The following is a 26,339-nucleotide window of genomic DNA, read 5'->3' as shown; positions in this document are numbered from 1 at the left end:
AACATGAATATGAAGAGGAGACAATGTTAAGTCAAAAAATTGTAGAGTAACATATATTATGATCCCACTTTTATAAAACTCAAAAACTATATACTTGTAAATGCAAGAAAAATGACAGGCAAGATATATACCAAATAGTTCATAGTGGTCGCCTCTGAGAAATGAGATTAGGGCATGAGAAATAGGAGACTGGTTTGTGTGCATTTTTACTGTTGTGATATTATGTTTTATAATAAAAAAGATATATTTGGTCTTTGTCCCTGTTCTTGGCACACAGCTCCTAAAATCCTTGTAACTTCCTAAGTGATAAGAGCAATGGGAGAATCTTTTGTTATAATATTTGGTCTTTTGTCCTCAAATAGCTCCAGTTCCTGAAATAGTTCCAGGGTGATAAAGGTAAAAGGAGTGTCTCATTATTCAAAACAAGCCCCTCTGATCACGAAGTGACTTTTGGATAGCCCCTAACGATGGGTACCTCTAAGGAGGGGAATAAGGATGGAAGTTGAATTAATCACCAATGGCCAACGATTTAATCAATCATGCCTATGTAATGAAGCTTCCATAAAAATCCGTGAACTACAGGGGTTCTAAGAGCTTCTAGGTCAGTGAAGACATGAGGCGCTGGGAGAGTGGCACTTCTGGGAGGCCATGAAGTTCCATGCCCCTTCCCCTATACCTTGCCATCTGGCTGTTCTTGAGTTGTATCCTTTTATAATAAACCAATAATCTAGTAAGGAAACTGTTTTCCTGAGCTCTGTAAGCCACTCTAGCAAGGTAATCAAACCTGGGGAGGGGTTTGTGGGAACCTCTGATTTATAACAGGTTGGTAAGAAGCATAGGTAACACTACCTGGACTCGTGATGGGCATCTGAAAGGAGGCAGTCTTGTGGGACTGAGCCCTTAGCCTGTGGGATCTGATGCTATCTTTGTAGTTTTCAACCATAAATTTTTTCCGTCATTAAAATGTCACCAATCCAAAATTAGTTACCAATCAAATACTTAGCTCTATAAAACCCAAGGCAATCAAATTTGTGACAAAAGAGAAGCAGTCCTTACTTTTCTCGTAATCTTTGAAGCTCCACCTTTAAGTCCTCATCCTCTACTTCTGACTCATCATCACTGCTCATTGGGGAAGACGGTGAATAGAAGAGTGAGCTCTGTGTTTGAACATAGGCTTTTTCTTCACGGAGTGGTAAGCACTTTTCTCTCTCTGGACCAGCCTTTGCCACTGATTTCCCTCTGCCACCAAGAGTGGCTGAAAATTCACTATTAGAGGTAGGCTGCATCCCAGCAGTAAGTATCTCTCTCTCTTTAAACAACAGTTCAGATCCAGACTGCATGCTACTTCCTGTGGCTGAATTTTCTTCCAATTCCTTTTCTGGAGTCATCAAAGATACATCAGTCTCACAAGCCGTACGGAAAGATGAGAAGTTGTCAGCTTGTTTGGGAATTCTTTTATCTTCTTTTAAGGTTTCCTGAAGAGCTTGTAACTTCTGAGAAGAAAGTGAAGGTTGCAGATTGTGTGTGGCAGGTTCCATTTCTACCAATTGAGACTTTGCTGTTTTAGTAAAGGCTAAAGCTTCTTCACTAGGCTGGCTTGTCATTTTATTGAATGCTGGTATGCGTTCTATTACAGAAGACGTCACTTTCACTGACTGCTGCTGAGGAACTGTAATCACCTGAAATACAAAAAGGCAAAGGTGGCTGGCTCTGCCTAACCAAAGAGTAAACCCACAAAGAAATTCAATATCAATATATGACACAGACAATTGGATGGTCTTCTGTAATGTACAAACACTGATAATACCAAAACTAAAAAATCCCATCTATACTTGCCATATTAAAAGCTTTGCAATTGGGCCCTTTGCAAAGAGAATTGGCTTCATATTGCTCAAATAAAATTCTGCAATTAAAAAACATTCCATATGTACACCTAAAACTAACACAATATTGTAAATCATCTATACTTCAAATAAAAAATAAAATGAGGGCTTCCCTGGTGGCGCAGTGGTTGAGAGTCCACCTGCCGATGCAGGGGATGCGGGTACATGCCCCGGTCCAGGAAGATCCCACGTGCCGCGGAGCAGCTGGGCCCATGAGCCATGGCCGCTGAGCCTGCGCGTCCGGAGCCTGTGCTCCGCAACGGGAGAGGCCACAACAGTGAGAGGCCCGCATACCGCAAAAAAAAAAAAAGAAAAAAATTCAATTGCCAAGATTCTAAAGGACATGAAATTAGATTTATAAAAAAGATGACCCAACCACCCACCAAAAAATGATGACCCATTTCTGTGCTCCGGTCCAGCTACTAAAATCCTCATTTCTTTAGACTCGCCTTTAGTGGATGGCTACAGAAGGTGACAGGATGCATATAAGGGGAAAAATTAAATATGATAATGATCTACATTTAAAATAATTACCATCTACAGACATAGATCTTCAATGCTGTTACCTTTTATAATGCCTTTGTAGATAATGATTTAACCAAAGACACAAACCTGGAACCGACCCCGCTGAAATGTTCCACTCATTGCTTTACATCTACTGAAAGCCCTAGCATCAGCTGTGGACTCTCCTGTCAGAGGAATGGGGTCAGGAGCAACTGGTGATCTCGTATCTTCTGTATCCACTGCAAGTTTTGCCAAATTGTAAGCAGAAAGGAGAAAATTGCTTGTTAAGACAACATTTGTTTACATTACCAAAAATGAAGAAAAGTAGAAAAAGCTTAACTCCTGCTAGACAATTTAAAAAGTGTTAATGTAATAAGCAACACTGTAGAAGTCCCTAATTCTGAATCAGACATTGCAAGATTTATCCCGAGACTTAGTATCTATATGAAATGAATACTTTAAAATCAAATTAGTTACAAAAGGAAAAATAAAATGGCAATGACATTAATGGGACGTGTCACATACATGGGCTACATGGAAAAAGTGGCAAGATTTGTGTATGAACAACAACAAAAAGAAACAGAAGTAAACGAAAAATGATGTTACCTAGTCTATGTCCCTGACTGTAAGCACACTACCTTGACGGACTTTTGATCTCTTGAAAAAGCTGGTTGACTGCCGTAGCCTGTATGCCCAGCTTTTTAATTTGCGACTCCAGGATTTCTTGCTAATAGGATTTTTGAGACTAGGACAAGTAAAGCTTAGGCCAAAATATCCACCTCCTGTCTGCAGATGAATGGCTCCACCGCTTGACACAGCAGCAGGATAGGCCTCTGGATCCCCTGGAAGTGAAGCATCTGGGGACATCTCCTAATGGAGACAAAAAGAGGAAAACCAAAATGGTAGTAATTTAGGTGAGGTGGAGCAACTGTTTCTACCACTGGAGTTTCTTGTATGGACTAATCAGTAATCAAAAATAGAATGCTATATCCTAAAGGAACTTCTCTAGGCAGAAAACACAAGAGAAGGAAAAGACCTACAATAACAAACCCAAAACAATTAAGAAAATGGGAATAGGAACATACATATCGATAATTACCTAAATGTAAATGGATTAAATGCTCCAACCAAAAGACATAGACTGGCTGGATGGATACAAAAACAAGACCCATATATATGCTGCCTACAAGAGACCCACTTCAGACCTGGGAGATATACAGACTGAAAGTGAGCGGAGAGAAAAAGATATTCCATGCAAATGGAAATCTAAAGAAAGCGGGAATAGCAATATTCATATCAGACAAAATAGACTTCAAAACAAAGACTATTACAAGAGACAAAGAAGGACACTACATAATGATCAAGGGATCAACGCAAGAAGAAGATATAACAATTGCAAATATTTATGCACCCAACATAGAAGCAGCTCAACACATGAGGCAAATACTAACAGCCATAAAAGGGGAAATCGACAGTAACACAATCATAGTAGGGGACTTTAACACCCCACTTTCACCAATGGACAGATCATCCAAAATGAAAATAAATAAGGAAACACAAGCTTTAAATGATACATTAAATGACATGGACTTAATTGATATTTGCAGGACACTCCATCCAAAAACAACAGAATACATTTTCTTCTCATGTGCTCATGGAACATTCTCCAGGATAGATCATATCTTGGGTCACAAATCAAGCCTTGGTAAATTTAAGAAAATTGAAATCATATCAAGTATCTTTTCTGACCAAAACGCTATGAGGCTAGATACCAATTATGGGGAAAAAATCTATAAAAAATACAAACACATGGAAGCTAAACAATACACTACTAAATAACCAAGAGATCACTGAAGAAATCAAAGAGGAAATCAAAAAATACCTAGAAACAAATGACAATGAAAACACGATGACCCAAAACCTACAGGATGCAGCATAAACAGTTCTAAGGGGGAAGTTTATAGCTATACAAACCTACCTTAAAAAACAAGAAACATCTCAAATAAACAACGTAACCTTACACCTAAAGCAATTAGAGAAAGAAGAACAAAAAAATCCCAAGTTAGCAGAAGGAAAGAAATCATAATGCTCAAATCAGAAATAAATGAAAAAGAAATGAAGGAAACGATAGCAAAGATCAGTAAAACTAAAAGCTGGTTCTTTGAGAAGATAAACAAAATAGATAAACCATTAGCCAGACTCATCAAGAAAAAAAGGGAGAAGACTCAAATCAATAGAATTAGAAATGAAAAGGGAGAAGTAACAACTGAAACTACAGAAATACAAAGGATCATGAGAGATTACTACAAGCAACTCTATGCCAGTAAAATGGACAACCTGGAAGAAATGGACAAATTCTTAGAAAGGCGCCACCTTCCAAGACTGAACCAGGAAGAAACAGAAAATATGAACAGTCCAATCACAAGCACTGAAATTGAAACTGTGATTAAAAATCTTCCAACAAACAAAAGCCCAGGACCAGAGGGCTTCACAGGCAAATTCTATCAAACATTTAGAGAAGAGCTAACACCTATCGTTCTCAAACTCTTCCAAGATATAGCAGAGGGAGGAACACTCCCAAACTCATTCTACGAGGCCACCATCACTCTGATACAAAAACCAGACAAAGATGTCACAAAAAAAGAAAACTACAGGCCAATATCACTGATGAACATAGATGCAAAAATCCTCAACAAAATACTAGCAAACAGAATCCAACAGCACATTAAAAGGATCATACACCATGATCAAGTGGGGTTTATCCCAGGAACACAAGGATTCTTCAGTATACACAAAGCAATCAATGTGATACACCATATTAACAAATTGAAGGAGAAAAACCATATGATCATCTCAATAGATGCAGAGAAAGCTTTCGACAAAATTCAGCACTGATTTATGATAAAAACCCGCCAGAAAGTAGGCACAGAAGGAATTTACCTCAACATAATAAAGGCCATACATGACAAACCCACAGCCAAAATCGTCCTCAATGGTGAAAAACCGAAACCATTTCCACTAAGATCAGGAACAAGACAAGGTTGCCCACTCTCACCACTATTATTCAACATAGTCTTGGAAGTTTTAGCCACAGCAATCAGAGAAGAAAAAGAAGTGCAAGGAATCCAAATCGGAAAAGAACAAGTAAAACTGTCACTGTTGGCAGATGACATGATACTATACATAGAGAATCCTAAAGATGCTACCAGAACTACTAGAGCTAATCAATGAATTTGGGAAAGTAGCAGGATACAAAATTAATGCACAGAAATTTATGGCATTCCTATACACTAATGCTGAAAAATCTGAAAGTGAAATTAAATTAAATCCCATTTTCCATTGCAAGAAAAAGAATAAAATACCTAGGAATAAACCTACCTAAGGAGACAAAAGACCTGTATGCAGAAAATTATAAGACACTGATGAGAGAAATTAAAGATGATACAAATAGATGGAGAGATATACCATGTTCTTGAATTGGAAGAATCAACATTGTGAAAATGAATATACTATCCAAAGCAATCTACAGATTCAATGCAATCCCTATCAAACTACCACTGGCATTTTTCTCAGAACTAGAACAAAAAATTTCACAATTTGTATGGAAACACAAAAGACCCTGAATAGCCAAAGCAATCTTGAGGGAAAAAAACGGAGCTGGAGGAATCAGGCTCCCTGATTTCAGACTATACTACAAAGCTACAGTAATCAAGAAAGTATGGTACTGGCACAAAAACAGAAATATAGATCAATAGAACAGGATAGAAAGCCCAGAGATAATAACCCACGCACATATGGTCACCTTATCTTTGATAAAGGAGGCAGGAATGTACAGTGGAGAAAGGACAGCCTCTTCAATAAGTGGTGTTGGGAAAACTGGACAGCTACATGTAAAAGAATGAAATTAGAACACTCCCTAACCGTACACAAACATAAACTCAAAATGGATTAAAGACCTAAATGTAAGGCCAGACACTATCAAACTCTTAGAGGAAAACATAGGCAGAACACTCTATAACATAAATCACAGCAAGATCCTTTTTGACCCACCTTCTAGAGAAATGGAAATAAAAACAAAGTAAACAAATGGGAATGAAACTTAAATGAAACTTAAAACCTTTTGCACAGCAAAGGAAACCATAAACAAGACCAAAAGACAACCCTCAGAATGGGAGAAAACATTTGCAAATGAAGCAACTGAAAACAGATTAATCTCCAAAACATACAAGCAACTCATGCAGCTCAATATCAAAAAAACAAACAACCGAATCCAAAAACGGGCAGAAGACCTAAATAGACATTTCTCCAAAGAAGATATACAGATTGCCAACAAACATATGAAAGGATGCTCAACATCATTAATCATTAGAGCAATGCAAATCAAAACTACAATGCTATATTATCTCACACTGGTCAGAATGGCCATCATCAAAAAATCTACAAACAATAAATGCCAGAGAGGATGTGGAGAAAAGGGAACCCTCATACACTGTTGGTGGGAATGTAAATTGATACAGCCACTATGGAGAACAGTATGGAGGTTCATTAAAAAACTAAAAGTAGAACTACCACACGACCCAGCAATCCCACTACTGGGCATATACCCTGAGAAAACCATAATTCAAAAAGTGTCATGTACCACAATGTTCATTGCAGCACTATTTCAATAGCGAGGACATGGAAGCAACCTAAGTGTCCATCAACAGATGAATGGATAAAGAAGATGTGGCACATTTATACAATGGAATATTACTCAGCCATAAAAAGAAATGAAATTGAGTTATCTGTAGTGAGGTGGATGGACCTAGAGACTGTTATACAGAGTGAAGTAAGTCAGAAAGAGAAAACCAAATACCGTATGCTAACACATATATATGGAATCTAAAAAAAAAAAAAAAAAGGTGATGAGGAACCTGGGGCAAGACGGGAATAAACACACAGACCTACTAGAGAATGGACTTGAGTACACGGGTAGGGGGAAGGGTAAGCTGGGACAAAGTGAGAGAGTGGTAGTGCGTATATGAACATATATACACTACCAAGTGTAAAAGAGATAGCTAGTGGGAAGCAGTCGCGTAGCACAGGGAGATCAGCTCGGTGCTTTGTGACCATCTAGAAGGGTGGGATACGGAGGGTGGGAGGGAGGGAGACTCAAGAGGGAAGAGATATGGGGATATATGTATATGTATAACTGATTCACTCTGTTATAAAGCAGAAACTAACACACCATTGTAAAGCAATTATACTCCAATAAAAATGTAAAAGAAATAGAATGCTATGTATACTTCTATTAATAGTATCATATCAGACTAAACCTGAAGTATTAAACTTATAGGAATTAAGCCTTCCCCTTTCTTTAAAAATACTATTTAGACTTCAGATAAATAAAACAGCAGAATATTAAACTTCCACCCTAGAATATTTTTTATTATAGCACCTTTGAAAACTGAAAATTAAAATATGAAGGAAATAACCCTCATATGCACCAATTCACTAAAAATGGTTACTTAAACCCTATGATCTTAAAATGGAAAGTTTCATTTATGCTTATATTATCTAAGAGAGTTTAAGATGCCTGACATGCATGATAAACAGAAAAACAAGATGTCTAGGCATTTACATTTACAGAAATATATTACCAAATCAAGTTTCTTACATTACATAAGCACACAGAAATTTACAATGGACCTCAAAATTATTTCAAATTCAAACTCTAAAAACTGTTAACATCAGGCCGCAGCTGGCTATAAAATCATTCTTCCCTCCTCTTGTCCTCCCATCCCTCCCCTCAAAAATCAGAGTTAACTGCTGCTGTATTCTGAGTATTCTAAAAATAAATTTCTTATAATAACTAATATAAGAAATTAATATACAGAGCCAGAAATACTTTGGGAAACATGAGCATGGCCCCTACTAATTTAGAAAATTAAAAGAGTAAAAGTTCAAAGAAAGGGATTCAGCATTTGTCTGAAGGAAGACAGCCTAAGCGGCACTAAGTAAACTGCGGTTTGGGGTAAGCATTATTAACACTTAATTCAGCAGTTATTAAAAGTAAAATTCTGAACAGTTTTTATTTTCCAAAGTCCCATTTTGGACAAGTAATACTACTTTCATAAAGAGGAAAAAACTCTCAATAATATTATGATTTAGAAAGTGTTGCATTGGTCCCACAGAAATTACAGAAAAGATTTTTATTAAGTAATAACTGGATCAAGATGATAAATTAAATACAAGTTCTAGCCTCCCTTACCAATCCAAATCCACAGGTACAACAGGAAAAACAGATGTAGACACATGCATATAAGATTTTTTAAATTAATTAATTAATTAATTTTTTAGCTGCGTTGGATCTTCATTGCTGTGTGCGGGCTTTCTCTAGTTGCAGCGAGCGGGGGCTACGCTTCATTGTGGTGCGTGGGCTTCTCATTGTGGTGGCTTCTCTTATTGCAGAGCACGGGCTCTAGGCACGTGGGCTTCAGTAGTTGTGGCCCACAAAGTCTAGAACACAGGTTCAGTAGTTGTGGCACACGGGCTTCGTTGCTCCGTGGCATGTGGGATCTTCCCAGACCAGAGCTCAAACCCGTGTCCCCTGCATTGGCAGGCGGATTCTTAACCACTGGGCCACCAGAGAAGCCCTGCATATAAGATTAAAGGAGGAAAAAGCAGCCTCCTTCAATGCATAATGATATATGCAGGAACTGTTTCAAAATGCAGCAAATTGAGGTGGTAGATATGGGCAGCAGGAGAGAGCGCCCTGGCCAACCGAAAGGATGGGTGGTTGGACAGAATGTTTACAAAGCTATAACAATCTATCTGTCTCGTATCTGTCACTTCAGCATCATCTTATAACACTCTCCTACTTACTGGCCTTCTTTTGTTTCCTGGAACAGGTCTCCACCTATGAATGTCACCATCACATACAAATCCTTCCCTGACCACCCTATATAAAGTAATTCCTTAGTCTTTCTATCATAGCCCTTTATTTATTTGTTTAGAATCTATCTTCCCCGACTAGAATGTGAGCTCCACAAAAACAGAGATCTTGACTTATTCACTGCTCAGCAGATATTCACTGAATGGATGAGTGAACTGGTTGGGGCACCTTCCCACCTCATCTCCACAATAAACAAAAGACAGCAGAGGAATCTGCTCCCAAATAAGAGTGGTAAGGAGGAAAATGTTTATTGCCAAGAAAAAGGTCAGTAATGTAGGGAAGAGACAAGATCCAGGAGTAAGGGGAAGCCCTGCTACCTTTGAAGACTAGCTATTGGACCTCCCTCTGGGCAGCATTAAAGACAATTTGCAATACCCAGTGCCAGGAAGCATGTCCCATGCTTTTCCCACAATTACTGGAGTAAGGCTATAGTAAGTATATATAACATTTACAAACAGACAAACAGGGTATCTTATGGGGGAAAAAGAAAAACTGAGTACACAACGAAGAATCACCAACACTTTTGGGAATCCAGCACTTTAAGAAAACACTAAACTCAACAAACAGCATACCCAGGGAAACAGCATTAATAAGACTTTAATATGTTGAAAGAGATGTGTGAATATACTATATCCATAAGAAAAAGAATGAACTATAGTTACTAGAAATTAAAAATGCAATCCTTGACATAAAAAAAATAGCTGAATAGGAGATTATAAACAGCTTAAAGGTTGAGACATTCTCCCAGTACAAAAAGCAAAAGGACAAAGAGATGGAAAGCATGAAATGAGGGACTTCCCTGGTGGTGCAGTGGTTAAGAATCTGCCTGCCAATGGAGGGAACACAGGTTCAATTCCTGGTCCAAGAAGATGCCACATGCCGTGGAGCAACTAAGCCCGTGCGCCACAACTACAGAGCCTGCGCTCTAGAGCTTGCATGCCACAACTACTGAAGCCTGCATGCCTAGAGCCCGGGCTCCGCAACAACAGAAGCCACCGCAATGAGAAGCCCGCACACTGCGACAAAGAATAGCCCCCACTCGCAGCAACTAGAGAAAGCCCACACGCAGCAATGAAGACCACATGCAGCCAAAAAATTTTTTAAAAAGCATGAAATGAAAAGTTAATAGATAAGAAAAAAAGGAAATGAAGAAATAAAACTGTCTCTATTCACAGATAAGATCTTATATACTGATATTATATAGAAAATCTACCAAAAGCTATCACAGCTAATAAAAAAAACTCAGCGAAGTTGAAGGATACAACATCAACAATCAAAAATCAATCGTATTTCTATACACTAGCAATGAAAAATCTGAAAAGGAAATTAAGAAAACAATTTCATTTATAATAACAACAAAGAATAAAATAACAAACAGTGCTGGAACAACTGGATAGCCACATGCAAAAGAATGAAGCTGGACCTTTATCTCACACCATATACAAAAATTAACTCAAAATGATCCTACCATCTGTACTTAATTATGAAGCAAAATAAAGATATTTCTGGACATTAAAAAAAATTGGTCACACATGCAACATATTTTAAAATATTACTCATAGAAGCATTTCAGGGGGGAAATAAAAAGGAATTCTAGGACACCAGAAACAGTGGCAGGTAATAAGTTTGATCTAGATGTAGCAATGGACACTTGAAACAAACAAAAGAATCCATTTAACCTTGACACTTGGAAGAGTCTCCTGAGCAACAAAGTTTAAATGACAGAGAATTACATTTCTTTCTTTTTTTTTTTTTTTTTTTTGCAGTACACGGGCCTCTCACTGTCGTGGCCTCTCCCGTTGCGGAGCACAGGCTCCGGAAGCGCAGGCTCAGCAGCCGTGGCTCACGGGCCCAGCCGCTCCGCGGCATGTGGGATCCTCCCAGACCGGGGCATGAACCCGTGTCCCCTGCATCGGCAGGCGGACTCTCAACCACTGCGCCACCAGGGAAGCCCTACATTTCATTTTTTTATGGTTCTAATCATGTTACGTGATTATCAGATAACACAAATAATCATAATATAAATGCTGTTTACTGATTTTCAGTTCTTCCAATCAACCTACAGACAAAGCAAAACCGATAAAGAAAAAAATGTAGATGTTATAAACTTTGCCAATGTTAAAAAGTAATTTAAGTAATAAAAATTGGGAGGTGTATGGGGAAGAAAAGTAGAGGAAAGGGAAAATATAATTTCTCTACCCTTCATAGAAGTGAGTCAAATTTTATTGTATAAAATTACTAAATCAAAAAATCGATAAGTATATTATTTATAAGTTATTAATAGCAATGACCACAAGAATTAAAACCAGGAACTTAATAGTGTTTGGGGAGTGGGAGTGTTAACACAACAATTCCTTTTAATTTTCTATCCTTCTGAATTTCTTTTGCATTTATGCATTAATTGCATAATTTTAAATTACTAGTTTACCAAAAAATAAGTACTTAAATTATATTTGCTCAATGGAATATTATGCTGTTGTTTAAAAAAGTTAGGTGAGGGGACTTCCCTGGTGGTCCAGTGGTTAAGAATCCACCTTCCAACGTAGGGGATGCAGGTTCAATCCCTGGTTGGGGAACTAAGATCCCACACGCCGCGGGGCAACTAAGCCCGTGCGCCGCAACTACCAAGCCTGTGCGCTATAGAGCCCAAGAGCCACAACTAGAGAGAAGCCTGCACACCGCAACTAAAACCCAATGCAGCCAAATAAATAAATAAATATATTTTTTGAAAAGTTAGGTGAGGTGGAACTATGTATACTGACATGGATAGATGTCCATAAGTGGGAAAAAAATTTAGAATGCACATGTATGTAAGGAAGTATGTGTATATATAGTATGTATCTGTGTCTTTGTAAACAGATATAATACATATAAAGAAGTGCTATATAAATATTTGTATATTAGTGAAAACCATGTCTGGGAAGATTTATCAACAGCTGTGTCTATAGGTTTAGAAGTGGGGTGGATTTTACTTTATATACATGCATATACTACTTATATAATAATAACAATAATAAAGAGATACAGTGATAAATATTTTAAAATATGTCTATGATATACTGTAAAATTAAAAAATTAAGTTGTAGACCAATATGTTTATAGCACAATACTATTTTTGTGAATAAGAAGTTGTAGGTTTGTAAGTAGATCTGTATAAGCTTAAGTCAAGAAGGATTAGTACCATATAGTGGATAAGCACCAGATAGTGGTTATCCCTATGAGTTGAAGGAACAGGAAAGAGAAATTAAATTCCTACATTACATAAGTTAAAAAAAACAAGTCATGAGATTATGGGTTTTTTTTCTTTTAAAATATTTTTTTAAATAAATAAAAACCCACAAACAAGATTAAATTAAAACCATAATATTTTTAAAAATGAAACTGATAACAGGAATTTTTAAGTGGAAATCTAAAAGCAAGTTCTTCCTACCCACTAAAACAATCTATAAATCAGTCCTGTTCTGTCATTAATACAAAAATAAACATTGCTCACAAGTTCCTAGCTAATTCACCAGAGGGCTCTCTCACCAAGAAAGTTCTACCATCTCTAATAAGTTCTAGGCCCCTGCAGCCTAAGCTATGGCCTTCTTAAATACCTGTGACCTCAGAATCTTGTGACATAGATAATTTCATTTCAAAGGACAGAACTTTAGAAAAGAAGGCATTTCTTTAAAAGCATAGGATAAGGAATTGGTTAGAAAGAATGATACTTACATGTAAACATAATTCGCTGGGTATAGAAGTTATCACATTCAGGTCCCTTTTGAACACTGATATGTTAGCAGGCTGACTCACAGTCACATTGGACAGAATCTTAGAGCCTGTCTGCTGAAAATTAGGGGACTGTGCAGGACTATCTTGAATTCCACAGGGACTGATGCCTATGACTTCTGGCACTGGACATGAGACTGTGTCTTCAGCAGAGGAAGAAAGCGGAGAATCTATGCTTTGGGTATCCTTCTGACTCTCAGGATAGATGCTAGATATGCTATGCTCCTGATAGAGCAAATTTCTTAATTTTTCATCCAGAGTTTTAATTCGGTTGTCTGCAAACTCCATTTTTGGAGGTCCTTCCCCATCTGATTCCAGGACCGTAGAGGACAGCAGGCTAGTTGGTTCAAGGCCAGGGGTCTGAGTGGGAATGACCATCTTAGGAGAACTTGCTTCCACGATCACTGCGGTTTCTCCTTCTTGGGAAATAAACTCTGCATCCGTAGTTGGCTGCTGCACCGGTAAGGACTGAGGCTTTTGATCAGACATAAATGCCGGAGTTGTAAGAGAGTTAGGAGCAATCTGAGTTGACTCACCAGGAGCTGCCTGACTGGCAGCTTGGTGACCTGGATACACAGGTAGGAATATGCCTGCTTGGCTGGTGAGTCCCTCACATTCAAGACTGGAACTACTAGCAACTGGTGCCATTATCTGCTTGTCATCTTCCACTTGATAAAGTATAGCTGGCTGCTTAGTTTCTACACTGGCATATTCAGAAATCTTACCATCAACTACATCCTTGTGTTCTGATGTGGAGGTGTAAAGTGCACGCTGGCATGGATTATTTTCTAGAGTGAGCAGCGTGTCCTGTGATATTTCCTTATTACTTATGTTTCTTGGACCTGGAACAATAACAAAGAATGGCTAAGCATGTATGGTAAGTACAAAGCATGGACTAGTACCCAAACTCAAAAGGAACAGGAGGAGCAAGGGGCAAATTAGAACCTGTGTGAAAGTACTCTTGTAAATAAGACTCAAAATACACAGAATTCAACCTAACAAGGAGAAAAACCTTTTCCTTTTTTTCCCATAAATATTAAAATTTAAATGGCTTAAGTTCCCTCCTAACATTAATATCTTCAAAAATGCTTATGAAAATTCTCATAAGCATAAAATACCCATGAAAACAAGTTAAAGATACAGTGTATATTTTGCATCCCCATCTTCCAGGTCTGGATAAAGGTGGCAGAGAACAAACACTTACTAGAAAGCAGATTTAGCCCAGGAACTGTAGACATGGACTGCTGAAGAGAAGAAGGAGATTGAGCATCACGGTTTCTTATTGTCTGATTGATACAAAATCGCCATCGACCAACTGGGGATGACTGAGGAGCAGATTCATCTGTAGAAAGAATTGGCAAAAATTAATATGCTAATCAATTGTCAATATGTTTACCTATTGACTAAGGAAACCAGGTTAAAACACCGTTTTGTCTTTTATCTCCATTTCCAACGGCACTAGGATATGTGTAACTTATAAGACCAGACCTCCCAACCCTGACTGAAAAATACTCTAACAACTATGCACAAGATATCTTTAGAGAAGGATTTTGGATTCTACGGAAACAAACATTGTATCAATAGCAATTAAAAGCAGGGCAGTTTTGGGAAAAAAACGAAAAGCACTTTTTCCACTAAAACCTACATCTTCGGTTCTGTATCCTGATTATGGTGGTGCTTACACAAATCTATAAGAGGACTAAAATTTACAGAACCCTACACCAAAAGAAAAAAAAGTCTATTTTACTGTATGACAACTTAAAAAATAAAGTAAAATAAGCCCCTACATCTGTACTCCTACTTTGTTAACTTATTCAAATAAGTTATTCTCTTTTAAACTTTACCCAACTTTGCCAGTCAGAAATATACTCAGGGACTCCCCTGGTGGTGCAGTGGTTAAGAATCCGCCTGCCAATGCAGGGGACATGGGTTCGAGCCCTGGTCTGGGAATATCCCACATGCCGTGGAGCTACTGAGCCAGTGCGCCACAACTAGAGCCTGTGTACCACAACTACTGAAGCCTGCACTCCTCGAGCCTGTGCTCCACAATGAGAAGCCACCACAGTGAGAAGCCCGCACACCACAACGAAGAGCAGACCCCACTTGCTGCAACTAGAGAAAGCCTGCACGCAACAACAAAGACCCAACACAGCCATAAATAAATAAATAAAAAGAAATCTACTCAGACTCCTGCTAATGAGAAAAAGAAGACAGAGGAGAACCCTGGCATCCTAACACAAACTACATTTGAGGGTAATGGTATCTGGTTCCATGACTCCCACACCACCTGTTGCTTCTTCATGCTGTTATAATTCCTTCAGATGTCCTCATTTGTCTGTGGCTCTCCTCCCCATCCCAGACACTCTAAATATACCCATGACCAGAGCTGAGAAGAATGGAGAGATAAATTTATGAGAAAAGAAAATAGAAGACCCCATTTTTAGTCCCTGGCAGTTTATCTGGTATCTGATTTACAAAAACTTAGTGATCAGAGCAGGTAGAAGCATATCATTGGTAGAATGAAATCAAGATACTAATGCTATTAAAACATGAGGCAAACTTAGAACATAATGATTTTAGTTAAGAAAGTTGTTGTCCATCTCATATAGAGGAAACGAAAAACTTACCAGTTAAGTTCAAACAATAAAGCCATTAAAGGTCAGCAGTACTGTGACTGCTTTTCTGGTAACATACCATGCAACAACTCAGAAATAAATTAATCAGGTAAAGAACCAATACTTGGAGGAAATTTGGAGAATGGTTTTACTTCTCACTTTTTTTACTTCTTATTTCTGGGCTATAAAGTCCTTTCAAAGTGTGGGAAAACCTACATTAAAAATTTATCAAATTCCTTTATTGGCTAACATCTTTCCCAAGGTGTGTACATTAAAAGTTTCCAAATGTCTTGCTTCAAAAGCCAAATAGTAAATTTTATTAAGTATACTTACTGCTGGTTTGAGTGGATGCAGAATTTATCTGTACTTGTTCAGATGATCCTGTCTGAATTAAAAATGAATAGATAAATAAAGAAGTTCCTGATACATATCCGAGAAGACCTATTTGCTAAGCAATTTCTCTTACTTGGCTACTGCTGGATTCCATAGTAATAGAGTCAGCTCCAATGGCTCTTTCTGCAGCAGAGTGGACATGAAGGATCTCCTGGGCTTGACCTACGATAGCCCTCAATTCTTCTACAAATTTTTCTTTTTCACTTTCCAGGACAAAGTTATCTTCAACCTATCCAAAAGTAAAAGTAAGTCTATTCACAAGAGTGAATTTAGTTTCTTCAAAATTATAATATGGTGACTACCATAAAGAAAAATAAATTAGGTATTTAGATCTAAATGCCACAACAGAATTAACAAAGACCAGCAATAAAATGCCACATAATACATTAAATTATTCTATTTTGAGACCACTGATATTTGTCAGATTGGCACTACCTACCAGAAGCCAGCATTTTAAAAAAATCTGGCATTCTATAAATTGATTGCCATTTGAAGAACGTAACTGAGGTAATGTTTACGTTTAAAACTAGGATGTCCAAACGCAAAAGCTTTTTTTTTTTTTTTTGCAGTACGCTGGCCTGTCACTGCTGTGGCCTCTCCCGTTGTGGAGCACAGGCTCCAGACGCGCAGGCTCAGCGGCCATGGCTCACGGGCCCAGCCGCTCCGCGGCATGTGGGATCTTCCCAGACCGGGGCACGAACCCACGTCCCCTGCATCGGAAGGCGGACTCTCAACCACTGCGCCACCAGGGAAGCCCCGCAAAAGCTTTTAAATAAAAAAAAAAAACACAAAATGAAGCATCTCTAAAGATGATAAAGAATGGCCTAGAGACAGTTCAGAAAACACTACATTGAATAAGAGGCAGACTGACAAAATTATTAACTTTTAAAATGTTAAATTCTGCTTGGCCAGGAATGTATATACAAAGAAAACTGGCCGAAACAAAAGCATTATGTACTCTTCGTGCCACCCTAGATCATCCCCATTAAAAAAAAGAGGAGGGGAATACTAACTTAAGCCTAACAATTCAAAGAAAATACAAAAACTAAATGAAATGATGAACATTACTTGAACACCTATATGTAAGATGTTATATCAGTAGCTAATGCATTAGAATTACCTGGGGAACTTTACAAACTATTAATGCTTAGGCCTCATCTCCAAAAATTCTGATTTAATTAGGGACCCAGGCAACAGAATTATTTTTATTTTAGTTTTTGTTTGGGGCTTTTTTTTTTTTGGCTGTGCCACGTGGCTTGCAGGATCTTATTTCCCCGACCAGGGATTGAACCCAGATAACGGCAGTGAAAGCACCGAGTCCTAACCACTGGACCACCAGGGTATTCCCAACAGAATTGTTGTTAAAAAACTCTTCCAGTGATTTTGACATGCAGCTAGGGATAAGAAGCACTGACCTAGATCCTCTCTTAATGAAACTCCCTCATATTTTACACATAAATATACAGAAACCAGAGGAGGTATAGTGACTTACTCTTGATCATAACCAATTTAGTTCTGTACAAATTTAAAAAACTAGCAGTACCCTAAAAAAAGATGGCTCTGAATAAATGGGGGGAGAGTTAGAGAGGAAAAAGAGACAGAATGCTTAAGAGAAAATAATTTGGTTTTACTGTACTTACCATATAGTCTGCAATATCCTCTGGTGCATCACCATCAACATCAAACTTGAAGGTGACCATCTTGTTATTGTGTGTCTCCAGTTGACACTCCACCATGTTGTCTCCAGAGATTGACACCTGGGCACAAACATGTCACTAGTTTAAGAGTCAGTCATTGTCTTCTCTTTGTAAATGGTGCAGGAAACATTTGGATGAGCTCACATACGATATATGAAAAAAATGGTTTAAACTGTTCAGAATCTAAAAAGATTCTGTTTTTCCCTTGATGAAATACTGTCTAAACAACTATTGTATGACAAATCTAAGGCTCAAATTATTCAGCAAAAAATAAGTTAGAAATGTGAACCTGTGGGAAAGAAAAGGAACACAACTTTTATGAAAAGGCAAAAAAAAAAGTTACAACGGTCACTATAGCTACCTGCAATGCAAAGATCTAAATCTGGTCATTCATTTCCAAAATTCTCCCACAAATTGACCCTTTAAGCTAAAGAAAATGCACTGCTAATGGAAATGTAAACTGGTCCAAACTTTATGGACAGTAACCTAGAAATACGTATTTAGAAACTTTAAAAAAATCTTCATACCCTTTGACCCACTAATTCTACTTCTAGGAATCTATCATAAGGAAATAATCAGGTATATATACAAAGATTTGTGTTCAAGAGTGTTTGCTGCAGAGTTTCATAATACCCTATACTCACCTCCACAGCAACATCGCCCCTCCCTGACCCCCCCAGACCTCAACATGCACTCTTAACCAAATCATATTTATACACTGACCTGAAGGACAGTAAGCTGAAATTTAGTCCCCTTCTCTGATCGAGGACAGGAAGCTCTTCTCTGTTTGATCCGATCTTGTTTGCCATTTCCACTTGGGTTATCAGGGGTATTGGTGTTTTCCTTCACAGCTGCCACATCATTATTCAAACTATTATTCAAAAAAAAAAGCAACTCCAATTCAATTTCTCAGAGAAGAAATGATTCTCAAAGTCCAATATTTAACCCAAATCAGAGTTAACATCTGAAATTCCTTTGTGGATAGAATCATTCCATCTTGATGGTAAAATTCTAAGGAAAACCCTCAATTATAAAATCATAAATAATGTTTAAATAAAATATATAAGTAGTACAATATCTCTCAAAAAGTTATGACTGCACAACTCTGCAAATATACTAAATGCCATTGAATTGTACACTTTAAATGGGTGAAAATCTAATGGTATGTGAATTATATCTCAATAAAGCTGTTTTTAAAAGTTATGAAACACTGAGATTATATTGTACGTATTAGGCCAACATCTCACAGTAGTGGGAGTGAAAGAAAAACACTGCTAGTGATGGACCTCTGTGGAACCTTTTATCAGGGGATGTTCCTGATCAATTTTATTTTGTTTGTTTTGGGGTTTTTCTTATTAATATGTTCAAATAAAACTTCTAAAAACCAATTCTCACTCAAAATATAGCTGTTTATGTAACAAACTCAACAGGGGATACATGAGGTGTGGAAGACAGGAATAGTGCAAGAAACAGAAAAAGAAATGAAAATGAGATAAAGAAAATGTAGTATGTATATACAATGGAATATTATTCTGCCATAAAAAAGAATGAAATCTTGCCATTTGTAACAACATAGATGGAACTTGAGGGCATTATGCTAAGTAAAGTAAGTCAGAAAGAGAAAGACAAATACCATATGATCTCACTTATATGTGCAATCTAAAAAAACAAAAAATCTCCCAAGCTTATAGATACAGAGAACAGATCGGTGGTTGCCAGAGGCAGGGGTGGGGGGAGGGGGTGGAGAGTGGGCGAAATGGGTGAAGGGAGTCGAAAGGTACAAACTACCAGTTATAAAGTAAGTCATGTAATGTACAGCATGGCAACTATAGTTAATAATGCTGTATTGCATATTTCAAAGTTGCTGACAGTAGATTTGAAAGTTCTCATCACAAGAAAAAAAATTTTGTAACTATGTATGGTGATGGATGTTTAAACTAGACTTATTGTGGTGATCATTTCATAATATATACAAATGGTGAATCACTCTACTGTATATCCAAAACTAATATAAGGGTATACATGAGTTTTACCTCAATAGAATGAAAGGAAGGAAGGAAGGAAGGAAGGAAGGAAGGAAGGAAGGAAGAGGGAAGGAGGGAGGGAGGGAGGGAGGGAAGAAGAAAAAATACACCATAATTTTGGTTAAAAAAAACTGAAAATGAATGATGTGAAAATGATTCAACATGATTAATTCTAACTAGTTATATTTTGCAGGTTCAAGTCAATATGATTATGACAGGGCAGACTAACTTTCAGCTGATCTGTGTCAAAGGTATTTTTCAGCTTTTTCTTTAATAAATTTGAAGATATTTCAATAAATAACAAAAATTCCAATAAATACATTTGAAACTTAAATGAGATCTGTAAGCAGTAGATATTTTTTAAATTAATTTTTAGGTTAAGTCCTTTCTCCTAAAAACTACTCAGGAAGTATCTATATAAAGATATACAAGAAAAAATAAAACGAACTCCTAAAACTTTTTCTATGTCCCTGTGAAAAAGAATTTTCATAAATACAAGTGGAGGAAGAAAATACATTAATACTGCTCTTAGTTTTTTAATAGACAGAGAAATAGCAGTAATAAATAACACCTTCAGAGGAGAAAAGGGACATAATTCTAGTCAATGCAGCTGTATCATTCACTTTGCAAAGTTATCTTAAAACACTAGTTTAGGGTTTGGGACAAGATGGCAGAAACTCAACTCTCCCCGTTCCTCCCCACTAAGTATAACTAAAAAATCTGGAAATAATACAGTAGAATATCACAGGAGGGCACTGAAGAGTGAAAAGATGAAGGCAGACTAGCTAGGGACTCCCAGGACTTGAGGAAAAATATAACAGCTTGGCATCTCCTGACTCCTGGGCCAAAAGGCAAAGGTAGCCCAAGCCCAGTGGTCTCCTGAACCCCAACCTAGCAACAGAAGGTGATTCAGGTGGGCCCTTTCCTCCCTTGGTGATGCTGGTGGGAACCCTACCAGTAGCATGTGGTCTGGAGAGCTGGCTTAGGGCAGCGGGCCTAGAGAAGTGCTCTCCAACCCCTTGATCCAGCAGTGGGTCCCAATGGTGTCAGGTGAACCAAGCAGATCCGAATAATAATACAAAGACTCTGAAAACTAAATTGTCATTAGAACCATAGTCCACAAAAGTAGACCAGGACCTTTGCACCTAAACACAATGACTGACTGCTAAAATAGAGTATTTAAATAGGATCCAGAGTATCCTAACATAATGTCCAAAATGTCCAGGAGACAAATGAAAATTCTCTGTCATACAAAAAACCAGGAAAATCACAACTTGAATGTGAAAAGACAATCAACAGATGCCAACACCAGGATGAATCAGATATTGGAATTACCTGACAAGGATTTTAAAGCAGCCATTATCAAATTGTTTCAACGAGCAATTACAAATACTTTTGAAGCAAATGAAAAGCCAGAAAATCTCATAATAATAGAAGATATTAAGAAAGAAACAAATGGAAATTATAGAAAGAGTACAATCATAGAAATAAAAAATGCACTGAGTGGGCACAATAGCAGAATGAATAGGACAAAGGAAAGAATCAGTGAACCTGAAGACAGAACAAGAGAAATTAACCCAATCTGAACAAGATAGAGAAAAATATTAGTTTACAAGTACCAAATGACAATATAGTCATATATCTGGTTGTAATTTATTTCTTTAGATTAGCTGGAACTTTAAATTACATTATTTCTTATTTCCTTTTTAAATTCTTATAACATTTTCCTAAGAACAGAATATGATGGGAATTCCCTGGCAGACCAGTGGTTAGGACTCCGTACTCTCACTGCCAAGGGCATGGGTTCAATCCCTGGTCAGGGAACTAAGATCCCACAAGCCACGGTGGTGCAGCCAAAAAGAAAACCACCCCAGAATATTATAATAATGTGAACAAGAAAATGGTCAATAATTTCATAGTCCATATGATATTTATTAACATAAAAAGTGAAAATAATATCTACTATTTTTATTGAACATACACACAAATACTAGAACACAGAAACTTCTTCAGTCAAGACACACTAAGCACCTAATGAATGCAGTACTTCAACATACCCTCATCGCTTTCATGGTATTAATTTGAAGATACTCACCTTCGAACTAAATCCGGTTTTAGAAGAGTTGCTGTTTGTTCAGCTCCAACAGCTTGGGATACAGGCTGTAAATAGCACAGAAATAAAACTTATTATGATAACAGCAAAACTTTAAGCTGAAGGTGCAATTTGCTATTATTGTAGAAAATGTGTTTGTTACATTTCATACTTTGGTTACCACACAAACCAGGTAAAATGTCTACATTACTGAATGTCTATATCAATCCTATTATTGATGTTACTACCAAACATAAAGAAAAATAAAATGTAGCAGTATTGATATTCATCAAGACTTTTTCATTTAAAAAGACAGCATTTATTTTATACTTTTGTTTGTGTTATTTTTCAATGGCTTCCAGTCCTGACTGTAAAACTACTAATAAAAGGAAGAGTTGCTACCATTCCAGAAACAGATAAATCAATGATTCAAGTTTTAACGTATTGTATGGTCTCTCTCTCTCGTTGCCTTTTCACTAAACTACTGCCAACAATTCCTTTGAGATGTTAGTATCCAGCAGCTGCAATACTGGCATCTAGGAGAAAAGTTTATAAAGGCAAATGCCAACCCTGCTGGAAAATAATGTTAAATATTTATCTAATCCATCCTATGCATTGCCGCTGGTGACAGTACAGTGACTTTAAAATGCAAATCTACCAAAATCAATCACTTACCTACCTAGTTTAAACCCTCTATGATGGCCCCTCATCTTCTATAAGGTTAAGTTCCTTTGGATGGCAAATAAAGTCCTCAATGAACTGGTCCCTGCCTCATTCTCTAGCTCTTCTCTTCTTGAAGCCACACTGAACTCTAGTTCCTCTGAATGAGTTGGGCTTTTTCATATACAGTGACTCTACTTATATTCCTTCATCTCCCTGGACTACTTCAACTACTCCTTAGTCCTGTCCATTTAGCAAATATCTGAATGGAACTCCTGTATACAAGAAGGCTCTATTACAATGGGTTCCAGAAAGACCAGCAAAATCACCTTGGAGTCTCTTTAAAAAACACATATACCTTATCTCATATCTTGGTTTCTAAACTAAAAGGGATAAAGGTTCCTTGGAGAAATGGCTGATTCCAGCACTGGGGCAAAGAAAATATAAGATGAGCCTGGATCATCTTGCTACCCCCCAAAGTAAAGAACTGCTCACAGAACGATGGGAACATATCAAAAGCACACTTGACCCACCCTGAAGGGGTTCCCTATACCCAAATATGGAAAAATTGGGCATGAAAATAAATAATGAGTAACAGAATATAATGCATTTAATAAAATAAAATAATCCAAGAGTTCATACTGATACAAACAAAAGAAAGCTCTTACAATACAAAGCCAAATAAATATAAGGAATGACAAAGTTAGAAAATCATCAATGGATGATAAAACTAGTGGGTGAAAGTTGGATGAGGAAAAAGATATCTACATAGTTTCAAAATATCTCCCCACAAATCATTTATTCATTAAAAAGCAAAACATGGTAATTTTACAGTGGAAGAACTTGGCAGCCTCCACCTTAACCAAGTAATCAAATTTAACCTCAGAAATATTGGGACAAATTGACATTACATGGCTCCTAATATGATACAATGCACAAAGGTTACAACATTGTTTGCATGGTATTCCTGACAAAAATGCATGATCTGAATGTGGGGGGAAAAAAGGAAACTTCAAACACACTCAAATTGAAGGGCATTCTATTCGGTTGGCCAAAAGGTTCGATCGGTATTTCCATAAGATGGCTCTAGTAGAACTTAGTTGTCTTTAACTGCATTCGAAACAGTTTTCTTAGATTGTATGTGACAGGTGTCATATCAGCCCGCATTAAAAAAAAGACTTACCAAAACTGGTGAATTTTTGTGTATTCATTTGAATATTGAAGATGGAAGAAAAAAATGCAACATTTTCCGCATATTATGCTTTATTATTTCAAGAAAGGTAAAAACATAACTGAAAACGCAAAAAAATATTGTGTAGTGTATGGAGAAGGTGTTGTGACTGATCAAATGTGTCAAAAGTGGTTTGTGAAGTTTCATGATGGAGATTTCTTGCTGGACAATGCTCCACAGTTGGGTAGACCAGTTGAAGGTGATAGCCAGCAAATAGAGATATTCATTGAGAACAATCAACATTATACCACGCAGGAGACAGCCGACATACTCAAAATATCCAAATCAAGCGTTGAAAATCATTTGCACCAGCTTGGTTATGTGAATTGCTTTGATGTTTGGGTTCCACATAAGTTAGGCAAAAAAAACCTTCTTAACCATATTTCCTCATGCGATTCCCTACTGAAACGTAATGAAAATGTTCTGTCTTTAAAACAAAGTGTGGGGCTTCCCTGGTGGCGCAGTGGTTAAGAATCCGCCTGCCAATGCAGGGGATACGGGTTCGAGCCCTGGTCCGGGAAGATCCCACATGCCATGGAGCAACGACACCCGTGCATCACACCTAGTGAGCCTGCGCTCTAGAGCCCGTGAGCCACAATTACTGAGCCCGCATGCCACAACTACTGAAGCCTGTGCGGCTAGAGCTTTGCTCCGCAACAAGATAAGCCACCACAATGAGAAGCCCATGCACCACAACAAAGAGTAGACCCCACTCTCCGCAACTAGAGAAAGCCCGTGCGCAGCAACGAAGACCCAACGCAGCCAAAAAAATAAAGAAAATAAATAAAGAAAAATTTTAAAAAAAAGTGTGACGGGAGATGAAAAGTGGATACTGCACAATAATACGGGATGGAAGAGATCATGGGCCAAGTGAAATGAACCGCCACCAACCACACCTAAGGCTGGTCTTCATCCAAAGACGGTGATGTTGTGTATATGGTGGGGTTGGCAGTCCTCTATTATGAGCTCCTTCTGGAAAACCAAATGATTAATTCCAACAAGTACTACTCCCAGTTAGACCAACTGAAAGCAGCACTCGACAAAAAGTGTCTGGAATTAGTCAACAGAAAACGCATAATCTTCCATCAGGATAACGCAAGACCACATGTTTTTTGATGACCAGGAAACAACTGTTACAGCTTGGCTGGGAAGTTCTGATTCATCCGCCATATTCACCAGACATTGCACCTTCGGATTTCCATTTATTTCGGTCTTTACAAAATTCTCTTAATGGAAAAAATTTCCATTCCCTGGAAGACTGTAAAAGGCACCTGGAAGAGTTCTTTGCTCAAAAAGATAAAAAGTTTTGGGAAGATGGAATTATGAAGTTGCCTGAAAAATGGCAGAAGGGGGGACGAGGGGAAGATGGTGGAAGAGTAAGACACGGAGATCACCTTCCTCCCCACAGATACACCCGAAATACATCTACGTGTGGAACAACTCCTACAGAACACCTACTGAACACTGGCAGAAGACCTCAGACCTCCCAAAATGCAAGAAAGGCCCCACGTACCTGGGTAGGGAAAAAGAAAAAAGAATAAACAGAGACAAAAGGATAGGAACGGGACCTGCACCAGTGGGAGGGAGCTGTGAAGGGGGAAAGGTTTCCACACACTAGGAAGCCCCTTCGAGGGCGGAGACTGCGGGTAGCAGAGGGGCAAAGCTTCGGAGCTGCGGAAGAGAGGACAGCAACAGGGATGCGGAGGGCAAAGCGGAGACATTCCCGCAGAGAGAATCAGTGCCGACCGGCACTCACCAGCCCCACAGGCCTGTCTGCTCACCAGCCGGAGCAGGCGGGGCTGGGAGCTGAGGCTCAGGCTTCGGTCTGAGCTCAGGGAGAGGACTGAGGTTGGCGGTGTGAACACAGCCTGCAGGGGGTTAGTGCACCTCGGCTAGCCGGGAGGGAGGGAGGAAGTCCGGGAAAAAGTCTGGACCTGCCGAAGAGGCAAGAGACTTTTTCTTCCCTCTTTGTTTCCTGGTGCACAAGGACAGGGGATTAAGAGCGCTGCTTAAAGGAGCTCCAGAGACGGGCGCGAGCCGCGTCTAACAGCGCGGACCACAGAGATGGGCATGAGATGCTAAGCCTGCTGCTGCCGCCAGCAAAAAGCCTATGTGCAAGCACAGGTCACTATCCACACGCCCCTTCTGGGGAGCCTGTGCAGCCCGCCACTACCAGGATCCTTGGATCCAGGGACAACTTCCCTGGGAGAACGCACGGTGTGCCTCAGGCTGGTGCAACATCACGCTGGCCTCTGCCGCCGCAGGCCGGCCCTGCACTCCGTACCCCTCCCTCCCCGCGGTGTGAGTGAGCCAGAGTCCCCGAAGCAGCTGCTCCTTTAACCCCCGTCCTGTCTGAGCGAAGAACAGACGCCCTCCGGCGACCTACACGCAGAGGCGGGGCCAAATCCAAAGCTGAACTCTGGGAGCTGTGCGAACAAAAAAGAGAAAGGGAAATCTCTCCCAGCAGTCTCAGAAGCAGTGGATTAAAGCTCGACCATCAACTTGATGTACCCTGCATCTGTGGAATACATGAAT

General features: G+C 38.6%; 1 protein-coding gene across 3 annotated transcripts in view; it reads right to left on the bottom strand.

Annotated features, from left to right (window-relative positions):
• The window catches only part of WNK3 (WNK lysine deficient protein kinase 3), a 127,900-nt gene that overhangs the window by 35,507 nt on the left and 66,054 nt on the right, over positions 1-26,339 (bottom strand). For 2 of the 3 annotated variants that reach the window (XM_089904487.1, XM_022563612.3), the window contains exons 10-19: positions 21,917-21,981; positions 18,521-18,668; positions 17,741-17,857; positions 16,174-16,329; positions 16,041-16,092; positions 14,297-14,434; positions 13,036-13,934; positions 3,026-3,257; positions 2,496-2,626; positions 1,057-1,679 (exon numbers count right to left, since the gene is read on the bottom strand). In XM_089904487.1, the coding sequence (XP_089760613.1) occupies positions 1,057-1,679; positions 2,496-2,626; positions 3,026-3,257; positions 13,036-13,934; positions 14,297-14,434; positions 16,041-16,092; positions 16,174-16,329; positions 17,741-17,857; positions 18,521-18,668; positions 21,917-21,981 (2,561 nt within the window). The remainder of the gene's footprint in view (positions 1-1,056; positions 1,680-2,495; positions 2,627-3,025; positions 3,258-13,035; positions 13,935-14,296; positions 14,435-16,040; positions 16,093-16,173; positions 16,330-17,740; positions 17,858-18,520; positions 18,669-21,916; positions 21,982-26,339) is intronic. The other variant, XM_022563613.3, reaches the window with a different exon arrangement.

The sequence above is a fragment of the Delphinapterus leucas genome, chromosome X, assembly GCF_059928025.1.
Source record: "Delphinapterus leucas isolate spDelLeu-1000000601 "Yukka" chromosome X, BTC_Dleu_Yukka2, whole genome shotgun sequence".
Classification (NCBI taxonomy): domain Eukaryota; kingdom Metazoa; phylum Chordata; class Mammalia; order Artiodactyla; family Monodontidae; genus Delphinapterus; species Delphinapterus leucas.
The sequence above is the reverse complement of the archived record's forward strand: the minus strand, read 5'-3'. Positions and strand labels throughout refer to the sequence as shown.